Source organism: Chrysemys picta, chromosome 1 (genome assembly GCF_011386835.1).
Source record: "Chrysemys picta bellii isolate R12L10 chromosome 1, ASM1138683v2, whole genome shotgun sequence".
NCBI classification, from domain to species: Eukaryota; Metazoa; Chordata; order Testudines; family Emydidae; genus Chrysemys; species Chrysemys picta.
This window is the reverse complement of record NC_088791.1, coordinates 340,933,729-340,952,654: the sequence shown is the minus strand read 5'-3', so window position 1 is coordinate 340,952,654 and position 18,926 is coordinate 340,933,729. Positions and strand designations below refer to the sequence as shown.

At 45.0% G+C, this 18,926-nt stretch overlaps 1 protein-coding gene across 4 annotated transcripts in view; it reads left to right on the top strand.

Moving 5' to 3' along the window:
• DGAT2 (diacylglycerol O-acyltransferase 2) overlaps positions 1–18,926 on the top strand; it is a 36,704-nt gene that overhangs the window by 2,350 nt on the left and 15,428 nt on the right. For 2 of the 4 annotated variants that reach the window (XM_005290530.5, XM_005290532.4), the window contains exons 2-5: positions 2,714–2,764; positions 9,991–10,110; positions 11,313–11,420; positions 12,771–12,841. In XM_005290530.5, the coding sequence (XP_005290587.2) occupies positions 2,714–2,764; positions 9,991–10,110; positions 11,313–11,420; positions 12,771–12,841 (350 nt within the window). The remainder of the gene's footprint in view (positions 1–2,713; positions 2,765–9,990; positions 10,111–11,312; positions 11,421–12,770; positions 12,842–18,926) is intronic. The other 2 variants (XM_005290531.5, XM_065581756.1) reach the window with 1 other exon arrangement.

Here is an 18,926-nt window from a genome sequence, read left to right as displayed (position 1 = left end):
TCTCAGGAGCTGAATGCATGAGCCTGTACAGCATGAGCTAAAAGCCCCATGGCTCTTAGCTAAGGCTGTAGCAGACTCATTAATTCTAAGTGGTCTCAGTGCCACTAGAGAGGACAGAGCACCACACCCAGGAGGTGTGTGGGTTACTCCAGTATGGCATCAGGAGGGGTCCACACCTATACAGGGCTCTCTGTGAGTAGTTCTGATTGCAGGATCTTGGAAAAGAGACTTTATTTTGCTGTCCTGGTCAGCCCTGAGAACATTACTGGCCCTTAATAAATAAAACCAAGAAGTTGTGGTAAACTGACAAGCAGAGATTTTTCCTAGGTGCCATTTGGAGATGAGAGCCTGTGCATGAGCTGACAGTGCAGTGTAAACTGCAATACTCCACTTTTGTACTTAACTTACTCTGTTAAGAAAGGACTAAATCATTCATGGAAGGCATCAAATATGTAGCACTGACCTGATAGACCACAATGGCACCTCCTTTGTGAGGCCCATTCTGAGCCAATACGTTAATAATGTATTTAGGGCATATGCATATTTTAAAGTGGCCTGTGGTTTATGTACAGTGTAGTTGGTCTTAACTCAAAATAATCTGATGTAGAGATGAAAAGCTGTCTTAATTCTCCATGCAGGTCCGTTTTCCTTCAGGCCTGCACTGATGCATTTCCAGTTCTCTTCTATAAGTTTCAGAGTAGCAGCTGTGTTAGTCTGTATCAGTAAAAAGAACGAGGCGTACTTGTGGCACCTTAGAGACAAATTAATTTATTTTGGCATAAGCTTTTGTGGGCTAAAACCCACTTCATCAGATGCATGCAGTGGAAAATACAATAGGAAGATATATATATTATAGCTGGTATGGCAACACCCATTTTTTCGTGTGTGTGTGTGCGCACGTGCACGAACACACACAGAACAGGAAAAAATGGGTGTTGCCATACCAGCTATAATGAGACTAATCAATTAAGGTGGGATATTATCAGCAGGAGGGGAGAAAAAACTTTTGTAGTGATAATCCGGATGGCCCATTTCAACCATTGACAAGAAGTTGTAACGGGGGGGGGGGAGGGAATTAGCACGGGGAAATAGTTTTACTTTGTGTAATCACCCACCCACTCAGTCTTTATTCAAGCCTAATTTAATGGTGTCCAGTTTGCAAATTAATTTCAATTCAGCAGTTTCTCATTGGAGTCTGTTTTTGAAGGTTTTTGTTGTTGTTGTTGGAGTATTGCAACTTTTAGGTCTGTAATTGAGCTTATGCCCAAATAAATGTATTAGTCTCTAAGGTGCCACAAGTACTCCTCGTTCTTCTACAAGTGTGACTTGTTCACCTTGGAAGGAAGGTATTGCCTTGCTAAGTGCAGCTTCCTTCATGGTGCAAGTTAAATGTCACCACTTCCTAGGCTTGCAAGCTGTTCACAGCTCTGTAATTTGTCAGAAGTGACTGATACCCAGGACCGGCTCCAGGCACCAGTGGAGGAAGCATGTACCTGGGGCAGCACATGCTAAGGGGTGGCACTCCGTCCATTCTTGGGGCAGCACAGTCCGGGTGGCTTTTTTGCTTTGGCAGTTCGGGCGGCAGTCCAAGCAGGTTTTTTTTTCTTGGGGTGGCAAAAATGGTTTTGTGTGTGTGTGATTTTAAAAGCCGGTCTGTAAAATCAAGAGCCTCACCCAGAGAAAAGCTGTGGAACCTTGTGATTCCTCCTGTACCACTGGAATGAGTTTTGTCTCTTACAGAAACTGTTCGGTGGGATTCACCTGGCAGGGAATTTAGAGGCAGTGTGACTTAGTGGATAGTGCACTGAACTGGTAGTCAGGAGTCCTGGATTATATTTCCCAGTTCTGCCACTGATCTGCTGTGACACTGGGCAAATCACATCACCTGTCTGCCTCTGGTTCCCTCTTATCCCCTGACTTTGTCAATCGAGATCGTAGCCTCGTGAAGGCAAGAACGGTCTCTCACTAGGTGTTTGTTGCTTAGCAAAGCTTAGTTGGCCTGGGCCAGGTTTCGTTCTAGATCCAGGCCCTGGACATTTGCCACCAGGCCCTATAGGCTAATCTGGCCCTTCTTACTGCTGTTTCCTCCAGCAGCCCTTTCTTCCTCTAGTAATTCTCTGGCTTTTAGCACCAGCCGCTGCTGGGTTGAACCTGTTCAGAGCTAAAACTGAAACCTGTAAAATAGCTGTGATCTGCATAAATCGATCCGTTGTTTGGTTTTTGTGTAGTCTCTGGCTCCTCTCCCTTATTTTGGGTATAAATTCTGCTTGGGGCAGTCTGTTCTGTAAGGGCACCAATGTAAAAGACTTACAGGTATTTTCACTAGTGCAGTTTACCCAGGTTTAGCACCAGGATAAGATGCACTAGTACAGGAGTTCTCAAACTTTTGTACTGGTGACCCCTTTCACATAGCAAGCCTCTGAGTGTGATGACCCCCCCCCAATAAATTAAAAACACGTGCTAATATATTTAGCACCATTATCAATGCTGGATGCAAAGCAGGGTTTGGGGTAGAGGCTGACAGCTCGTGACCCCCCCCCCCATGTAATAACTTTGTGACCCCCTGAGGGGTCCCGACCCCCAGTTTGAGAACCCTGCACTAGTACAAATGAAAATGCACTATTGTAAATAGTGTCTTCACTAGAGTTTGCACTGGTGGCTTAAAATTCACTATAGGACAAGGCTTAAGGATCAACAGCTGTTCTGCTTGTAGTTTCAGGTACCAAGTGCGAATGGGAAGAGGCTGTAGTAGGAACCAGAATAGGTGAGTGTTGATTTGACTGAAGAGGGGAGTGATGAAGCCTGGCAAAAAGGTACAACCAACTCTGTATCCTAGATCATTTGAGTTTTTTTTACCTGTTCCTCTCAAACAATCAGTAATGCCACTGGAGTTCCTTTACGTGGCTGTCCTTACTATTGTTTGCCTCCACTTAAAGGAATAACTCTCCATCACCTCTCTTCAGTATCTGCTTCTTTACAGGCTGCTACTATTCAAGAAATCTTTAAGATCTACCAGTCTTTTTCCAGGTCTGAGCAGCATGCAGTACTTGAGGCAATATTGCAACATATCTACTCTCCAAAGCTCTTTGGATCCTTCTCGCCAAGGGAATTCCGTATGAACGCTATGCCAGTTGTAGACTGTAGTCCAGCACAGCCTTCCAGTAGGATTATGAACTATCTTTTAGACGCTTAGAAATGGGCAGCCTGCCACAGAGGATCAGTGGCTGTATAACTGCTATTCAAGCTCAGGCTGAATTCGAATATCCAATCTCGTGGAACTTGCCAGAGGAGAAAAGAAGGATGGGGTGGAAAAATGGTGTAAAAATCTATCCATAAGTACCTATGAATACTGAGCTCCATGCTACTGGTGGTGCTCTCCCTAGTCCTTCTGATTTACTGTCATGGGGGGGGGGTCTTTGAGCCTCATGTGATCTTTACAGAGAATCATCTACTGCATACATAAGATTCCCTTCAGGCTTCAATCTTTCTCTCTAATTATCCTTCAAGTTGACAAGCACTGGAGGGGATTTTGGAGGTAGCGTGGTTCCTTAATTGCAAACAGGTGCCTGATTCTTTTTCTGCAAAACTTTCAGCTGTTTTTGGCCAGAGATAAAGCAAGGCAGATGCACCTAATTTTTGTGCCCTCGATAAAAATGCTGGAACCCTCTTGTTGCCCAGGTAGTTTCCAAAGTGCTAGGTGATGTAGAGAAGTGATTCAATTGTTCCTGCAGTTGGGCATGGGCAGTGGTGTAGTTCAGTAGCCTGACCATGCTAGGCATGATCACTAAGAATGTGCTCCCTATTCTTGGCTAGGAGATTGTGCTGTCTGTAGTGCCATTCCTGGAATGGTGTTCTGGAATGGGTGGCCATAACCGCAGCCAGTAAACATTCCAAAGTGGAGCAGATTGCGAATGGGACCAAAGAACAGTTACTAACTGTCTTATTACTGCTTCAGTAGATGATGGAAGCTCCTATTTTTGCAGGATTAAATTTTGGACCCAGGGAAGAGATTAATGTAAATGGTGATCAAAGACCAGGTCAGTCCACATCATCTTTGCTTCCCCTCATAAATGGGCTAACCATGGGTGTTTAAATAGAACCAGTCTCATTTTCTTCGAGAAATGGAAAGGGGATGCAGTATCTCGGATATCCCAGAATACATCATTCTGTCCCACACTAATGGACTGGAAAGTACTAAGTCAGAATTCTAAATAAGTAATCTAAAACTTTCCATGCCAAAAAGCTGGCTAAGCATTCAACACAAACTTGAGTTTACAGTACAGCTTCAAAGTAATCCCTCTTGAAAAGCTCTCTGAATTACTTCGGGTAAACACTTCATAATAGGTTTTTATTTTGTTGGATTAATGTTTGTAATTGAGTCACTTTCTGAAAACCAAACACTTCGCGACCTGTTAAATCTCCTTCTGATAAATAGCACATTTGCTCTGGAGTATGTATCGCTTCACTGTGAAGCAGCAAATCCTAGCATACGTGATGCATAGTGCAGTTTCAAGCATGGGTATGTGGGTGGTAGCATATTGCCAATCAGCAATACCCAATATTAGGGGTTGTCAATAGAGTAAATAGCCCATCTGCTTATAGCATTCAAGAAATGCTGAAGAACAAGTCTAACGGGATTAAACAGGTGCTTGGTTCAGGAGAAAGAAAAGGAGAGGGACCCACTCCAAGTAATTAAACATACCGCTGAATAGCAGCACCTGCAAGTATATACTATGATAAAATTAAAAGGATTAGGTTTTCATGCTTTTGGTATAAACTAATTGCTGGCTGTCTCTAGGAGGCAACTGTCCCACAGGGTAAGGTATTGTACAACTGGCTGTATGCTAGGTCTTCCCCTCCAGCAATTTTGGAGGCAGGATGCTGGACAAGATTGGTCTGTACCACTCTGATTCTTGCAGAGGCGCTAGTCTAGTTGTACCTCGCAGGCCTTCTGTTAAGGCTTACACTAAGGCAGTTTGGCTTTTGCAAAAACTACAACGGTAGGAATTCTCCTAGACCTGGATTTGCCAGCAGCCATGCTCCTGGAAGGACCCAAATGCCAGGTCCTTCATGGTTTGCAGGTGTAGAATCTTCTCTTGTCAGACTTGAAGATGCCTTTGGTTTAAAGGATGCAACAAAATATCCTCTGACACAATATGGCTACTGTGGAGGGCAGTGGAGTAGCCTGGCTTGCAATTCCACAATTCATTTGACTTATAAAGACCCCCCTCCCCTTCCCCCCCCCAATTATTTTACAAGGCTAAGAAGTTAAATACTTTTGCTGCCTTGGTCTCTTTGATTGTGTTGCGATTATCCCTCTTTAGCAAGCTAAAACAAAACCCGTCCTGAGAAGCAGTGCTAGTTACGCTATCTGTTTTAGGTGACTGCTACCAAAGGAAGATCCTTCCCCTAATTTTATGTACTGCAATCCTAAATCTGCATAGCATTCACTCTGCCTGACTTCTAAATGCCTGCAATTTATTGAATTCCTTTACAGACTTCAGTTACAATTCAGCAGATGCTAATCTTGTACTGTTCAGCCTCCTTTTCAGACAGGGGGCTGGTTCCTACTTTGGTTGCGTCCACTCGAACACCTGTCTGTTTATCCCCAGTTAGGAAAGTTTCCCCTCCTCTTGGGAGGACAGGTTGCTAGACAGGCTTAATGGAATTCCCTTCAAGCTGATAAACATGCAGATATTCCTTATGGTTAACTTTCTTCTAGGGTTTGGTATTGCTAACATCACAAGTGAGATAAATGTCTTGCGTCTCAACTATAATACAAGAAACCAACCATACTGATGTTACTGCTAGAGGCTCTCTTACAAATATTTTTGCAATGCCATTACATCAGGTAAAGTATTTTCCCACTTCTGAATACAGAAACCCTGTACACCTCCCACTTACATCAATAGTTTTTCTTATTGACTTAAATGGAAGCAGGGTCACATGCAAGATAAGCAAGATTTGGGGGGGAAGGGAGGTTAAATAACATGTTGAAAGACACTGTCATTGTTGGAGCAGAGCCTAGAATTAGCATCTACCTCCCAGTACTGTACTGCCGCTTTTTCAAACTGACTTTATAACTAAAATAGTAAGGGGGCACAAAGTCATTAAGGACTAGTGCAGAGTTGCTGGTAACCTTCCCCACCACCCAATAGTAGCTGGGTGTCTTGTATCTTTAAAGGGCACTGCACTTCTCTTTGAATATCTTACTGACTAGCCTTACTTGTGGCAGCTGAAATTACTCCAAAGTACTTTCAGTTTGTTTAATATAGAATATCAGGGTTGGAAGGGACCTCAGGAGGTCATCTAGTCCAACCCCCTGCTCAAAGCAAGACCAATCCCCAGACAGGTTTTTGCCCCAAATCTCTAAATGGCCCCCTCAGGGATTGAACTCACAATCCTGGGTTTAGCAGACCAATGCTCAAACCACTGAGCTATCCATCCCCCTACACACATCTTCATCAAATGCACTGGCCAGTTGCTCAAAACAAGGAGAAGCTGAGAGTCTTGCCAGAGTTGACAGCAACAGGGAGAGAACGTAAAAATGCAGTTCTAAAACCCTGCCACGTTCTGTTGGATTTTGGGGTCCAATTTTGTACTGGAAACTACTTCGAATTCATTAACTTCTCAATTAAACCTAACTACTACAAAACTGACATCCCTCTAAATAGTGCACTTCAGATAGGCGACACTTGCTTCCCTTCTCCTATGCTGCCTCTAATGTCCTGTCTAGTATGCTTGCAATGTCTCTGGTTAGCTACTTGCGACTTCTGTCCTCCAAAGTTGGACCTGCATCTGACTGTATTTGCATGTGAATTGTAAGTCCCGGGGAGCCCCCTCAAGGGTGGCAGTGTGTTTACTGTAACTCATAGAAGGTCTGCACACTCACACTAGGTTGGTCACATTCCATCACAAGGATTCCCTCCGATTTGTCTAGTAATGACCTCAAAAGGAGGTGGCTGGGGTGAATCCTTCCCCCACAAAGCAGTGTCACCCTCTCAGTCATGTGGGCTGAAGAGGATTTGCTGGGTGGACCATCCAGAGGCAAGGTGCTCCAGTGGACAGTGCACTGAACTGGGAGTCTATTGCCAGCTCAATCACTGACCTGTTGGGTGACCTGTGGTAACCTCTGTTCCACTAGTTGCACACCATCTACCTCAGTGGGGTCCTGACTGGAACCTGGGTGCTGCTGTAACACAAATAATGGGTGGCGCTACAGATGCCTACTTCATTTGGGCTGGGGAGGGAGAAGAGACCCATTTAGGACTTCCTCAGTCCCTGGGAAGTGCCATTGACTCCTTAGTGGCATCTTCACAGCCCCCGTGATGCTGGAGCACATGCTCCATAACTGAGCAAGGGGCTTCATTTCCTTGCTCCTGATGCCTGCAGAGATCCTGTCCCCCAGTGACAGCTGCGGAGGAGGAGGAAGAGCCTTGAGGGTTCAGTGGCCTCCCAGTACTATGTGAGACAGGTGCCCTGTGCAGGGCGGGGCTTGTGTAGCTGGGGTATGTCCTAGACAGTACATATACTTCTAGACAGTAAATGTGATGTTACAAAGTGGTATGCCTATTGCCCTGACAATGACACTTCTGTTGAGTTCTGTCCACACACACACACACACGCGCGCGCACACACACACCCCTACCTTTCTAGACACAGCTCCCAGTAAATTGGGAGATCCCCACAGGTCTTGGATAATGAGGGGTCTGAAGTCTAAACTTCATCCCCATGGCCTTCCCTGTGCTGTTCCTCTGTGCCTTAATACTCATTCAGTCCTTAATGCCTCTGCTGGGACTGCCAGCAAGGGGACCAATTAGTACAGACTGTGAACTAACGTGTCCTTAAGGAACTGAACGGAGGCTCCTCTCACAAGCTGTTGGAGTGCTTGTCTGCCTTATGGCTGTCGTGAGCTAGATTCAGGCCAGTGACCTGCCATAGGAGGAAAGCTACCTATCCAATTACTAACTCTCATACTAGTTCTCCCTATGGAATAGTTCAGTGCCACCAAACACACTTCTCACCTCTTATGGAATCTGACTTCACATAACATTGCATGGCTCATTTCAAAGGAAAACTTAAAGATGCTTGTGCTTGGACTTATGCATTAACACTGGCTTCTAGCTAACATTGGCATATAGCACTTGTGGTTTAAATCAAACTAATTGTAAGGCTACATCTCAAGTGTCTAGTGAAACAAACAGGACATTTTTTTTTATAGAAATCGTATTAAAGCTAGTACCTGCAAGTGTATTCCTTCAGTCTAGAGGCTGCTCGGCGAGCCATGAACAGCTAGCTTTATAAGAACATAAGAGAGGCCGTACCGGGTCAGACCAAAGGTCCATCTAGCCCAGTATCCTGTCTACCGACTGTGGCCAATGCCAGGTGCCCCAGAGGGAGTGAACCTAACAGGCAATCAATGATCAAGTGATCTCTCTCCTGCCATCCATCTCCACCCTCTGACAGACAGAGGCTAGGGACACCATTCCTTACCCGTCTTGGCGAATAGCCGTTAATGGACTTAACCACCATGAATTTATCCCGTTCTCTTTTAGTTTAAATCTGCTATGAAGTAGTTAGCAGTATATTTCTTGTCACTTGTTCATGCCACATTTATCTTCTAAACTAATCAGGACTTGATGTTTGGTTAAAGCAGGGGTCAGCAACCTTTCAGAAGTGGTGTGCCAAGTCTTCATTTATTCACTCTAATTTAAGGTTTTGCGTGCCAGTAATACATTTTAACATTTTTAGAAGGGCTCTTTCTGTAAATCTAGAATATATAATGAAACTATTGTTGTATGTAAAGTAAATAAGGTTTTTAAAATGTTTAAGAAGCTTCATTTAAAATTAAATTAAAATGCAGAGCCGCCTCCCCACCCTCCCGGGACCCAGGCAGTGAGAGTGCCACTGAAAATCAGCTCGTGTGCCACCTTTGGCACGTGTGCCATAGGTTGCCTACCCTGGGTTAAAGCATGCACATGTTGCTGTAGTGTAGAACTCTCCCCTAAGTTCATACTATACCAGTAATCTGTCACTGACTTCTGCAGCTTTTACACTCCTGATCAGTGCTTTGTAGACCTATTGGTACTTACTGCAAGCAAAAGATTTGAACGCTGACAAAGAACATAGTATACACTTTAAAAGCTTGTTGTGAATGGTTAACCAGAAGCCAAATTCCTTTACACTTGGAATTTCCTGTCTTGATGGATCTGTAAATGTGTAACTTTCCAGCTGTCTGCTTGGAGTCAAAAATCTACTTGTAAATAACAAACAACTTTAATGTGCAAAAAATCTGGAAGTGTGTCTGAATGATGGTGATTAATGTAGTGCAATTGTTTGCTTTTTGTCGTTTGGTTTATTGGCCTGTTTGCAAACATGAAGTTGACATTGTCTCTTTAAGAATAGTTCTCAATGGCTTGATCTAGCATAGGATTACAAATGATTAGTTTTTTCCCAAGTTGTAAACTGGGGAAACTGAGTAAGTTGCCTTTGGCCTCAGTGTCTCCTAGCAATTGGCAGTCGGGTATGGAAAAGATTCCTGTGGCAAACCGCTAGATATGTTAATACACTTTGCAGTGTGACCATCACTGGCTTGTAACGTAAACTTTGAAGTACTAGGGAGGCTGAAAGGACACTTGGAGTTGTAATGTTTATTACAGAGGTTTTTGTTGTATGCTCCATGTTACTGCACTTGGGAGCACTGAAGAGGATTTGTGCTGCTTTGTAACAGACATGGCAAGCATTTATAGAACAGCTCTGTTTAGTTCTAGAATAACAGATTTCCCCTTCAGGTTTTTTCCCTTAAATGAGATGACATCCAAGAGACTAATGTGAACTACATAAATCCTGTTTAGTATCTTAAAGTAGAAGTGATTTCTGTAATACAGCATAGAACTCAATGGCCTCTGCCTTCTATTTTTTCACTTCAAATGAGGCTTTGTTCTAAATGGATGTACAGAGTAATTTTTATCTTTATTTTTCTGTTCTTAGGTACTGGGTCAAGCATTCTCTCTGCTCTGCAGGACTTATCCTGGTTGTCCAAGTCCAAAGTAGAGAAGCAACTTCAGATTATATCTGTGCTGCAATGGGTCCTTACTTTCCTCGTCATGGGTAAGAAATAACTTTCATTTGAAAATGAAGGTTCTTGATTAAAACTGTCCTGGCAGAAATCAAATCATGGTCCTTAACAGCTAAGGTAAAACTTGTTAGGTCTCCCTCTGTTGCTTAAGAACAGGGTGTTACTATTGCTAGATAAACAGAACACATAGGAAGGATTACTACACACATGTAAGCAGGGCTGATCTGTAGGTATTGGAACACAAAGATGCAGATCTCTTTTAAAATCCTTCCTTCTGTACAGTCTGTGCTCTGCAGATAACGTACGTCTTGCCATGAATGCTCCAAATGTAGTTGAAAAAAGTATCCAATCTGCATTTCTAGTGACAGACGCTCTAAAAATATAGACTCATGGGTCTTTCCAATCTCCTTAGCACTGATGGGCTGCTTCTTACCATATATTCCAAGCTTTGTTCAGTCTAATTTTTTAATGATCGCTTGCAATGTGACTCTTCTCTGAAGATTCCAGTCCAGTAGAACTGATTGTTGGGGAGTGCTTCCAGCTAGCCGTCTTATAGGTAACACTTGTGTGCCTGTCATATCGGCTGCAAAGACTTTTCCTTCCTGCTTTAATACCTGCTTAGCTAAGAGGAGCTCTGAGTGGGAGGAAGAGAAGCATTTTAGGGCTTTTTTTTCTTGATTTTTTTTCTTGTTTCCAGCTGAATTTCCTTTTGTTTCATCCCAGACATGTCGGTGGGACATAGATGGAATTTTTTTTCTCTCTCTCTCCCTCACCCCCCCCAATTTAAAATCAATGCTAGCTGCTTTTATATGACAAGTCCCAGCCTGGTGCAAGGGGGTGTGAGGAACTTTTGTGTTGGGGAATATCCAGTGTATTGAGTCTTCCTGTGACACAAGACCATTGAACCAGCAGCAGAATCTCCTCCCCATGAGGCCCAGTGACCCTGCTGCAGTAGAGGGAGAACCTGTGGTCTCTGGGGCAGGGACAGGGAAGTAAGTGCTCTGAAGTAGGTTGCTCTGGATGAAGCTTTGTCTCAGCCCTCCCGAAGGCTTAGTCTCGGTGTGATGTCACTAATCTGTAACAACTAAATCAGATTTAGTTTAAAAATCCTTAAGTATGGCAGGGTCAAAAGTCAAGGGGTGTTAATGCTGATCGAGATACCCGCTCTGCAAAAATGAGACTTTAATGCCATTTCCCCTCTTTTATCTCCTCCCTGACCCTCTGGCAACTCCAGGTGTGGCGTGCACTGTAATCCTCATGTACATACTCTGTACAGACTGCTGGGTGATTGCAGCTGTGTACTTGGCATGGCTGGTGTTTGACTGGAATACTCCAAAGAAAGGTAAGTCGTAGACCATGTAGCATGATGCCTTTTAGTGTGGTAGAGGTTTTACATAGGAAATGGCATATGCCACAGAATGTGCAAGGCTCCTCATAATAGACAATTATGGAAATTTCTGTGTGTTGGGAGGACGGTGGGGAATAGATCTCTTGTCAGTTAGTGGCTGGCTTGCCATATAACATGGCTTGTCTGTACATGGTGGGGGGCAGCCTGCAGTAGCTGGTGCATACTACTTACTCCACACTAACTCTTTGTGTGGGTGCTTACTGTATGCCTTTGTGCGCATCTGCCTAATGCACTCTGGAAGTGTACAAAGCTAACGCACATGAGGTCACTGTTAGTGTGCAGGAGTGTCCACACAAGGAATTAGTGCAGCGTGTCTAATGTGCTTTAAACTCACCCCCTAGTTTGGTGCGCACTGACTTCCCTGTGTAGACTAGCCCGTATATCCTGCCTAACTGTTGTCCTGGGAAGTGACGGCAAATTTTCTTATCCTTATAAATGTGTAGCCCTTCTCTAAATCCGATTAAGCTCTTGTACCAATGTGCTCTAGAGACAAGTAATTAGTCTATAAACTTTCTTAGAAGATTCCAAAGTCCTCTGTTTGAATCTTGCAAGCCAAATTAAAACCTGACTTGGCAAAAGCTCAGGGGGAAGTTGAAGTTTTTACAGTTAAGATCAAGTGGCTGCTTTGGTTAGTGATGCCCATGTTGTCAGGGGTTTTATTTTGAGTCCCCATCTGATGGGAGATGTGTATATTGACCTACTATTCTGTGGAAACTAGTTGAGAATGATCAGCTTCCTTCAGTTGACACACCTGAATACAGTTTCCCCATGCTTATAAGCTTTCTTAGTAGAAAAAAAGGGCTCTTGTAACCAGAGAAGGCAATTAGGACCACCAGGCATTAAAGACTTAATGTCTCAGCCAGACTTTAACTCTACATAGCTTTCAATGCAAAAAGATCCTGGCTGAGCTAATGGGACTTTCTCAGGGGAAGAAACTGAGCCAAAAGATGGCAAACATGGATGTCTTGATACTACAAACCCCTGTTTTCAGTTCTAGTGTTTACATGGCACTGGAACTTGGGGACTCCTGGGTTAAGTTGTCAACTCTGCTATGCAGTTGTTGCTTGAGGTCTGACTCTCTTCAGAAGTGTGGAAGCCAAAGAGAGGTACAGGTGCTCCATACCTCTGAAAACGAGGCCTTAACATGCTTTGTGCAAGTCTCTACGTCCCAGGGCTGTAGGGCATCTGTGCTGTCCTGAGATCTTCTAATGGGCATCAGTGGTGTTGACCTTCCACACTGCTACTGATATTCTCAAACTGCACTTTCTTCCCTTTTTTCCCAAGGTGGAAGAAGATCCCAGTGGGTCAGAAACTGGGCCATATGGAGATACTTCAGAGACTATTTTCCCGTACGGGTAAATAACCTTTTCTTGCTCTACTCCTGACTGTACAAAGGGCTCTTCTGTTCCTCTTAGATTTGTCTTGTGGTAACCTCTTGGTTGTTGTGGAGAAAAACAAACTAACAAAAAAAAAAAAAAAACCCTCTTTGACATGAGGAAACCAGCTCTTGTTCTGTACACAGGCCTTACTTTATCCTTATCTGAAACTGAAAAACCACGTTAGAAGAATGTGCTATATTTAGGATCCCTCCATGTGATGTGTTTCTCTGAAAGTCTGTCATTTGCGTTGCAAACTTGGTGCATCCCTAATCGATTCTGTTTGGAATGTCATTTGTTTCTGAGATGACTCCATTGACTCAAGGCACCAGTTTGCCTTGGAGAAATCTGGTTGTACAAGAGTATCCTATAAACAATGGATTTTCCTGTTCACCCCTCCCCACCAGCTAGAACATGTGAAGTGAATGCTATCCCCTCTGCAGCTTGTACTCTTCATTTCATAGAACACGACCTAAGACCAAGATCTAGTCCATTGCCCGTAAGGCTCCCTGGTGGAATAGGGGGTGATCATGTCTAAACTTTAATTTTATTATCAATATGCAAAAAGTCCTTGGAGGGGGGGCAAGAATCATTTTTATTGCACCTGCTTGATTACACGGTAGCCTCAATAAATAGTTGTTCTGTCTCTGGGCTCCTGAGATGCTGTTCAAGTTATTGGTAGCCAGGGTTGAGATTTGCCAGTTTTCATTAAGCTACAGCATAGCACTTTACAACTAAAGAATTCAAGGCTTCCTGTATGCCACTTTGTCGAGCAAGACCTTGGAATTAGCAGGAGTCCACTTCACAGCACAGTCAGCAGATGTGTAGGTAGTAGCTGGGGAAAGGTCTTGGAGTTAAAGGTCTCCATCTCTAACAAAAGGGACCCGCACCCCCTGGAAATGGCCACTGCTGAAGTGAAGCAGGCTGCTAAGTATTTGTAGCTAATTTGGGAGGGACTCCAGCACTGGGGAAGTGGGTGTGACTTGGATGTGGAATTGCTCGCCTCTTCATCTTCCAAATGCTCTCTGATCCTCTAGCCTGTGCACCTCCCGCCCCATGCAACCAGTCTCCCAGCTAATCATTCTGACTCCACTAGACTGGTTGCTTGAGGAGAGGAAGGACTGGTAAGTGCATGAGATGGGAAAACCTACATGGAAGTAACCCTGCTGTGCAGCTGGGGACTCTTCAGAGCTAGTTAGAGGGCTTGGAGCTGGGAAGAGGTCTGTTCTCAGCATGCCGGTTGGAGGAAGGGTAGGTCGTTCAAGGTGCTTATTCTAGGAATGCAGTGGTAGCTATTAAAGCCAGTATTTGCTAACAGATACTATACATCAATAATATCGAAGAATGCTGCCCCTATACTTGGACTAGATGACGCCTGTTGGCTTTTTAATGGTGATCCTTGCTGACCTTAGCAATCAGAAGCATAACTACAAAACTGAGCACATCAAACAATAACTTGTCAAAACTGTAACTCCCAGAGTCTTCTAGTGGAAGCTTGTTGAACACCTCCTATGGGATTTCTTAGACCAAGTGACTCCCTGCTGACTTGCCATCTCCCTGCAGCTACCTTGGAGAGTGTGTACTGCTACTTCACTGGTCCTTGGGCCTTGCATGCAGATGGTGAATCTAGATAAGCATTGTTTATCAACCACACAAACAGTGGAACGTGAAGTCAGCAACTGATTCAGCACAGAGTCGGAACATCTGTGACTGATAATGTCCTGCAGCAGGCAGGCATGGGGGAAGAGGATATTAAGCAGAGGAAAAGCAATTAGCTCAATACTTCTGGTTGTCCTCCACTGGCTGGGGATTTAGTCTTGGCTGGGTTGTCTTCTCCTCCTGAAGTCTCCACAGCAGACACCTGCCTCTTTGACTTGGGCAGAGAGCACAGCTCTTACAAAAATCCAAAGCAGCAAATGGGCAGGACCCCTTCAGACAGGGCTGTCAAATCTGGCTGCAGATCCCTCCCGCTGGATCAGGCTGGTATGATGCCAGCTACTCAGGCTGCAGTACTGCAGCCAGTGTAGTTCTCATCCTGGGCTCTCTTGAGCCCTCTTGTGTATCCAAATGATTCCCCATCTATTGTCTTTGGCACATAGCTCCGTCTCCGTCCTTTGGTTTCCATTCCCTCCATAAGGACACATGCCTGGGCTAGACATGCTACCCAGCCCTGTCAGACTGAACACTCCTGCTGGTGTGATAAGGGTGTAAGGTGGCTACATGCAGTCCTGAGCTTTCCCATTGGGATCCCATGTCAATGGCAATGCAGGGGCCACCACCCTATAGAGAGCTGGGGACAAAGTCCTGCTTATCTAGCACTGTGCAGCATCACATAGCTAATGACCATGGCTGTCCCATGTAAGGAAACAAACGGGCACTCTGGTGCCTTGGCTGCCAAATGGCCCTGGTACATTTAGAAGCATGCCTGTTACTTACATGACTGGGTAAGGCTTTCTGTAGCTCTTCCTCCCCACCCCCGGGCAGGGTGGGGGCTATCGAACAGCCAACAACACAACTAGCCCTTTCTCTCCAGAGGTTGGAAGCCAGGTGTACCTTTTAAGCAAGAACCATATTCCAGTACTCCTGGCACTCTGTGGCCTTGTCTATGTTAGGAGCCTGGCTATCCTTTCCCACTGCTGCTGGTTTAGCTCCACTGGTGATAGCAAGTGTCCTTCCCTCCATGCTGCCCAGGCTGGGGATTCCCACTTCCCAAAAGAGCTGTGTTCTGTGCACAGCCCCCAGAAACTTAGTCACATAGACCTCCTCTGAGCATGGCTGGAAGACAGGCCTTAAAACAGCAGAGCCTAGGAGTGAAGCTGAAGCTTTGAGCACTGGTGGGAAAGGTTCCCAAGGCAAGTGCAGACATACCCCTAGCTACTAACTCTGGGGCAGGAACGTACCGTGGTGTTGTAAACAGCTAATATGTAGTGGGCCTGATTAACTTGAGTGGGTAAGAACACCCCTGTTCTCTCCTGGGTCTACTGCCTAGAAAGTGTCCACTTTCCCCTCAGAGCAGATAGGCTGGTGTTGGCAACGGTGACGAGCCAGCATGGGCAGAGTTAAGGTGCGAACTACCATGTCCTAAAAACCTGCTTAGGACAGCCAGGGATTGGTCGGTGTTTAAAACCAGCCAGATGTGCACTTGGGTGTGATCTGAGACCAGTACTCTGCAGAAGTCTGTATCCCAAGTTCTAATTAGAACCTGGGTTAATTGCAGAATTCCAACAGCTGATGGCTGTGCCAAACTCTAGCTTTAGGCTGGAAGGCTTTATATAAATGTAAGATATATGTATTAGAGATGCTGGTTGGGGGATTACTTTGGGTATGGAGGGACTGAGACCAGCTCTTCTCAGTATTGAGCAACTAAACATGCCATGAATGGCAGGACTCCAATGTGTTATGGTGTTTGCTTTGTCCTACACATGGCTCCTGTGTAATCCATACTCTCTGGTCTGCATATGGGTGATACCAGACCAGCGACTGCCTCCTTCTAAAATGCTTGCAGGAGCCAGCTCACCAGCTCTGACTCTCTAATCACATTTCTGAAATCAGATTAAAATTTGCTCAGTGTTTGTCTAGGTCCCACTGCTGCCACTGAAATACTTCACTGGGCTGCCTGTCACCACGTGGCTGAACAACAGTGACAGCTGAGCTTGCTCTACTAATCCGGACAGTGGACTGCATTTAAAAGGCAGGAATGACCATGTGAGATGGCGTTTATACCTGTAGGGAGGGGCGTGCGACCAGGGAGAGAGGCATAAAAAGGTGCCAGCAGCTAGGCTGAGTTCCGACACATAAGGGATGTAGGCTTGGGAAGCATCAGGAGCTAGGACATCATTTTGATCCCATGGCTGCTTGGGAGTAGAAGTACAAATATCCTCCTGGAAGGTGCTCAAATCCTACAGGATTAAAAACCTGTCAGCAAGGGCGCTAATGGCTTTAAAACCAGCTACTCGGGCTGGTGACTCCCTAAACTGACCCCTGGCTTGTGAATCGCTTTAGCTAGCTCAGAGGAGGGATGTTGGGGGGGTAAATACGCCTTGAGACAGTGCTGTCTGCATTTTTCAGCCCTTGCACAGCCACATGCTGGGTGAAGTGCACAAGGGAGATAGTAGGGGTCCGAGAATCCCTAGTGCTGCCTAATTAAGGTGGAGATGGGAGGGGAAATCACATTGTGATATGCAGAACTTTGCCCCGTATGAATCTTTCCCATGATCATTGAGCAACAGTGTAATCTTCAACGTCTGCCTCCAGCTGACAATCAGTGTTTAATTCTCCTACTGCATCTCTGCTGCTCTGATCGACACAACCTACCAACGTGTTAGTTTTGTAACAGCGAAAGGTGCGGCAGTACTAAACGCTTCTATTTAAAAGCAAACCTGCTTAAAGTTCATAACCATGTAAAGTGTTTGCATCCCCCTGGGGAGGAGGGAGCACTTACTGCCCATCCCACCATCACACGTATATCTCTGCCATAAGCAAAGTGCTATGAATGAAGTATTCCTAAGCTGGGTATCTGGCACTAGAAACAAGGTATAAAATGGAGGGTGTGTGATCTGGTGGCTCAGGTACAGGACTGAGGCCAGAGATCTCAGTTTTACACCCAGCTTTGTCATGGCTCTGTGACCTTCGCTGTCATTTCAGCTCCATGCTTCTGTTTTTGGCCTCTGCTGTGTTACCCCCTCACCCCATTCTTTACATAACCTGTCTCTCTAGGTTGTAAGTTCCTTAGGGCTGGGGTTCCTCCTACTTCCTGCTATGTATGTACAGCGCCTAGCACAATGGTGCCGCTAGCTGCTACTGTAATCCAAATAACTGTTAAATCCAAAAATTTTAAAACACCTGAACAGTGCTTGAAGAGCCCACTCAGCTGGGTCTGCAAATGTGCAGGAACATGCTACAGGAGAACCTGGATAACTCCAAAAAGGGGGGGTGGGAAGGGTAATTCCTTTTGTGAATTAGCAAGGAAGCCAGCCAGAGTCATGTTCTAGTTGGGTTTTGGCCATCCCTGTAGCCAAGTTTGCTATGCTGCTGAGTGGAATACTCATGGCTGTGGGCTGTTGCATCTCTTGTGTAGCACTTATGAAGTCTTAGGCATAAGAGACCAAACTCTAGTACCGTAAGTCCCTGAGAAGTGAGGCTTGGTCGCTAGGCTGGCTGTGCTGCAAGATGCACATAGTGGAGGTTGTACTGTATTTTGAAACAGCCAAGGCTTGGGAAGCAGAGGAAGCTAGGCATGAATTCTGTCTCCTTTCTCTCTTTCCGTTAAAGATCATGCCGGATACAAAACTGACCTGCTGCCAAAGGTGTAGGGAATATATTTAGTGAGGTTAGCATGTAAGGGAGCAGAATAACATCAGTTAGTGGGGCAGAAATAAGCTTAGGAAGCTGTTGGCTTAGTAAGGCTTATGTCTGCTACGACTTAGTGACTGGCCCTGGAAGTAGGAGTTCTTCAAGCTTAGCAATGTAGGTAAACTGCAGTCCCAGGGCAATTTCAGGAGTTCTGCAGCCTGGGGGGTGTCTCAGTCAAGAGAAGGTCTATATGAGGCCTGACCTTTGATAATGTCCGTCTGGACCAGGTGCTGTGACTAATAGTTACCTGTATCTGTTAGTCTAGTGGTTCTAGACAGCAACAGACTCTGCCTCGTTGTATTCTAGAGTCCACTTACCAAGCGTGCTCTGCTAATCCTTGCCTGCTTATCTAGTTGTCATTACAATCTGATGATTGCATAACTTTGTCTTGTGTCATAAAGTAAAGGTCTTCATTTATGGGGAATCTTCCTGAGTGAAATCAGCATTGGTGCACATCAACACTTCGTGTTTTTCTCTCTCTAAACCAGCGGCTCTCAACCTTTCCAGACTACTGTACCCCTTTCAGGAGTCTGATTTGTCATGTACCCCAAGTTTCACCTCACTTAAACTACTTGCTTACAAAATCACACACCTACAAAAGTGTCATAGCACACTATTACTGAAAAATTGCTTACCATATAATTATAAAAATATCGTGATTTCCCCCCCCCCCCCTCAGGTTTGAAACCCTGATCTACTATATAGGGAAGTA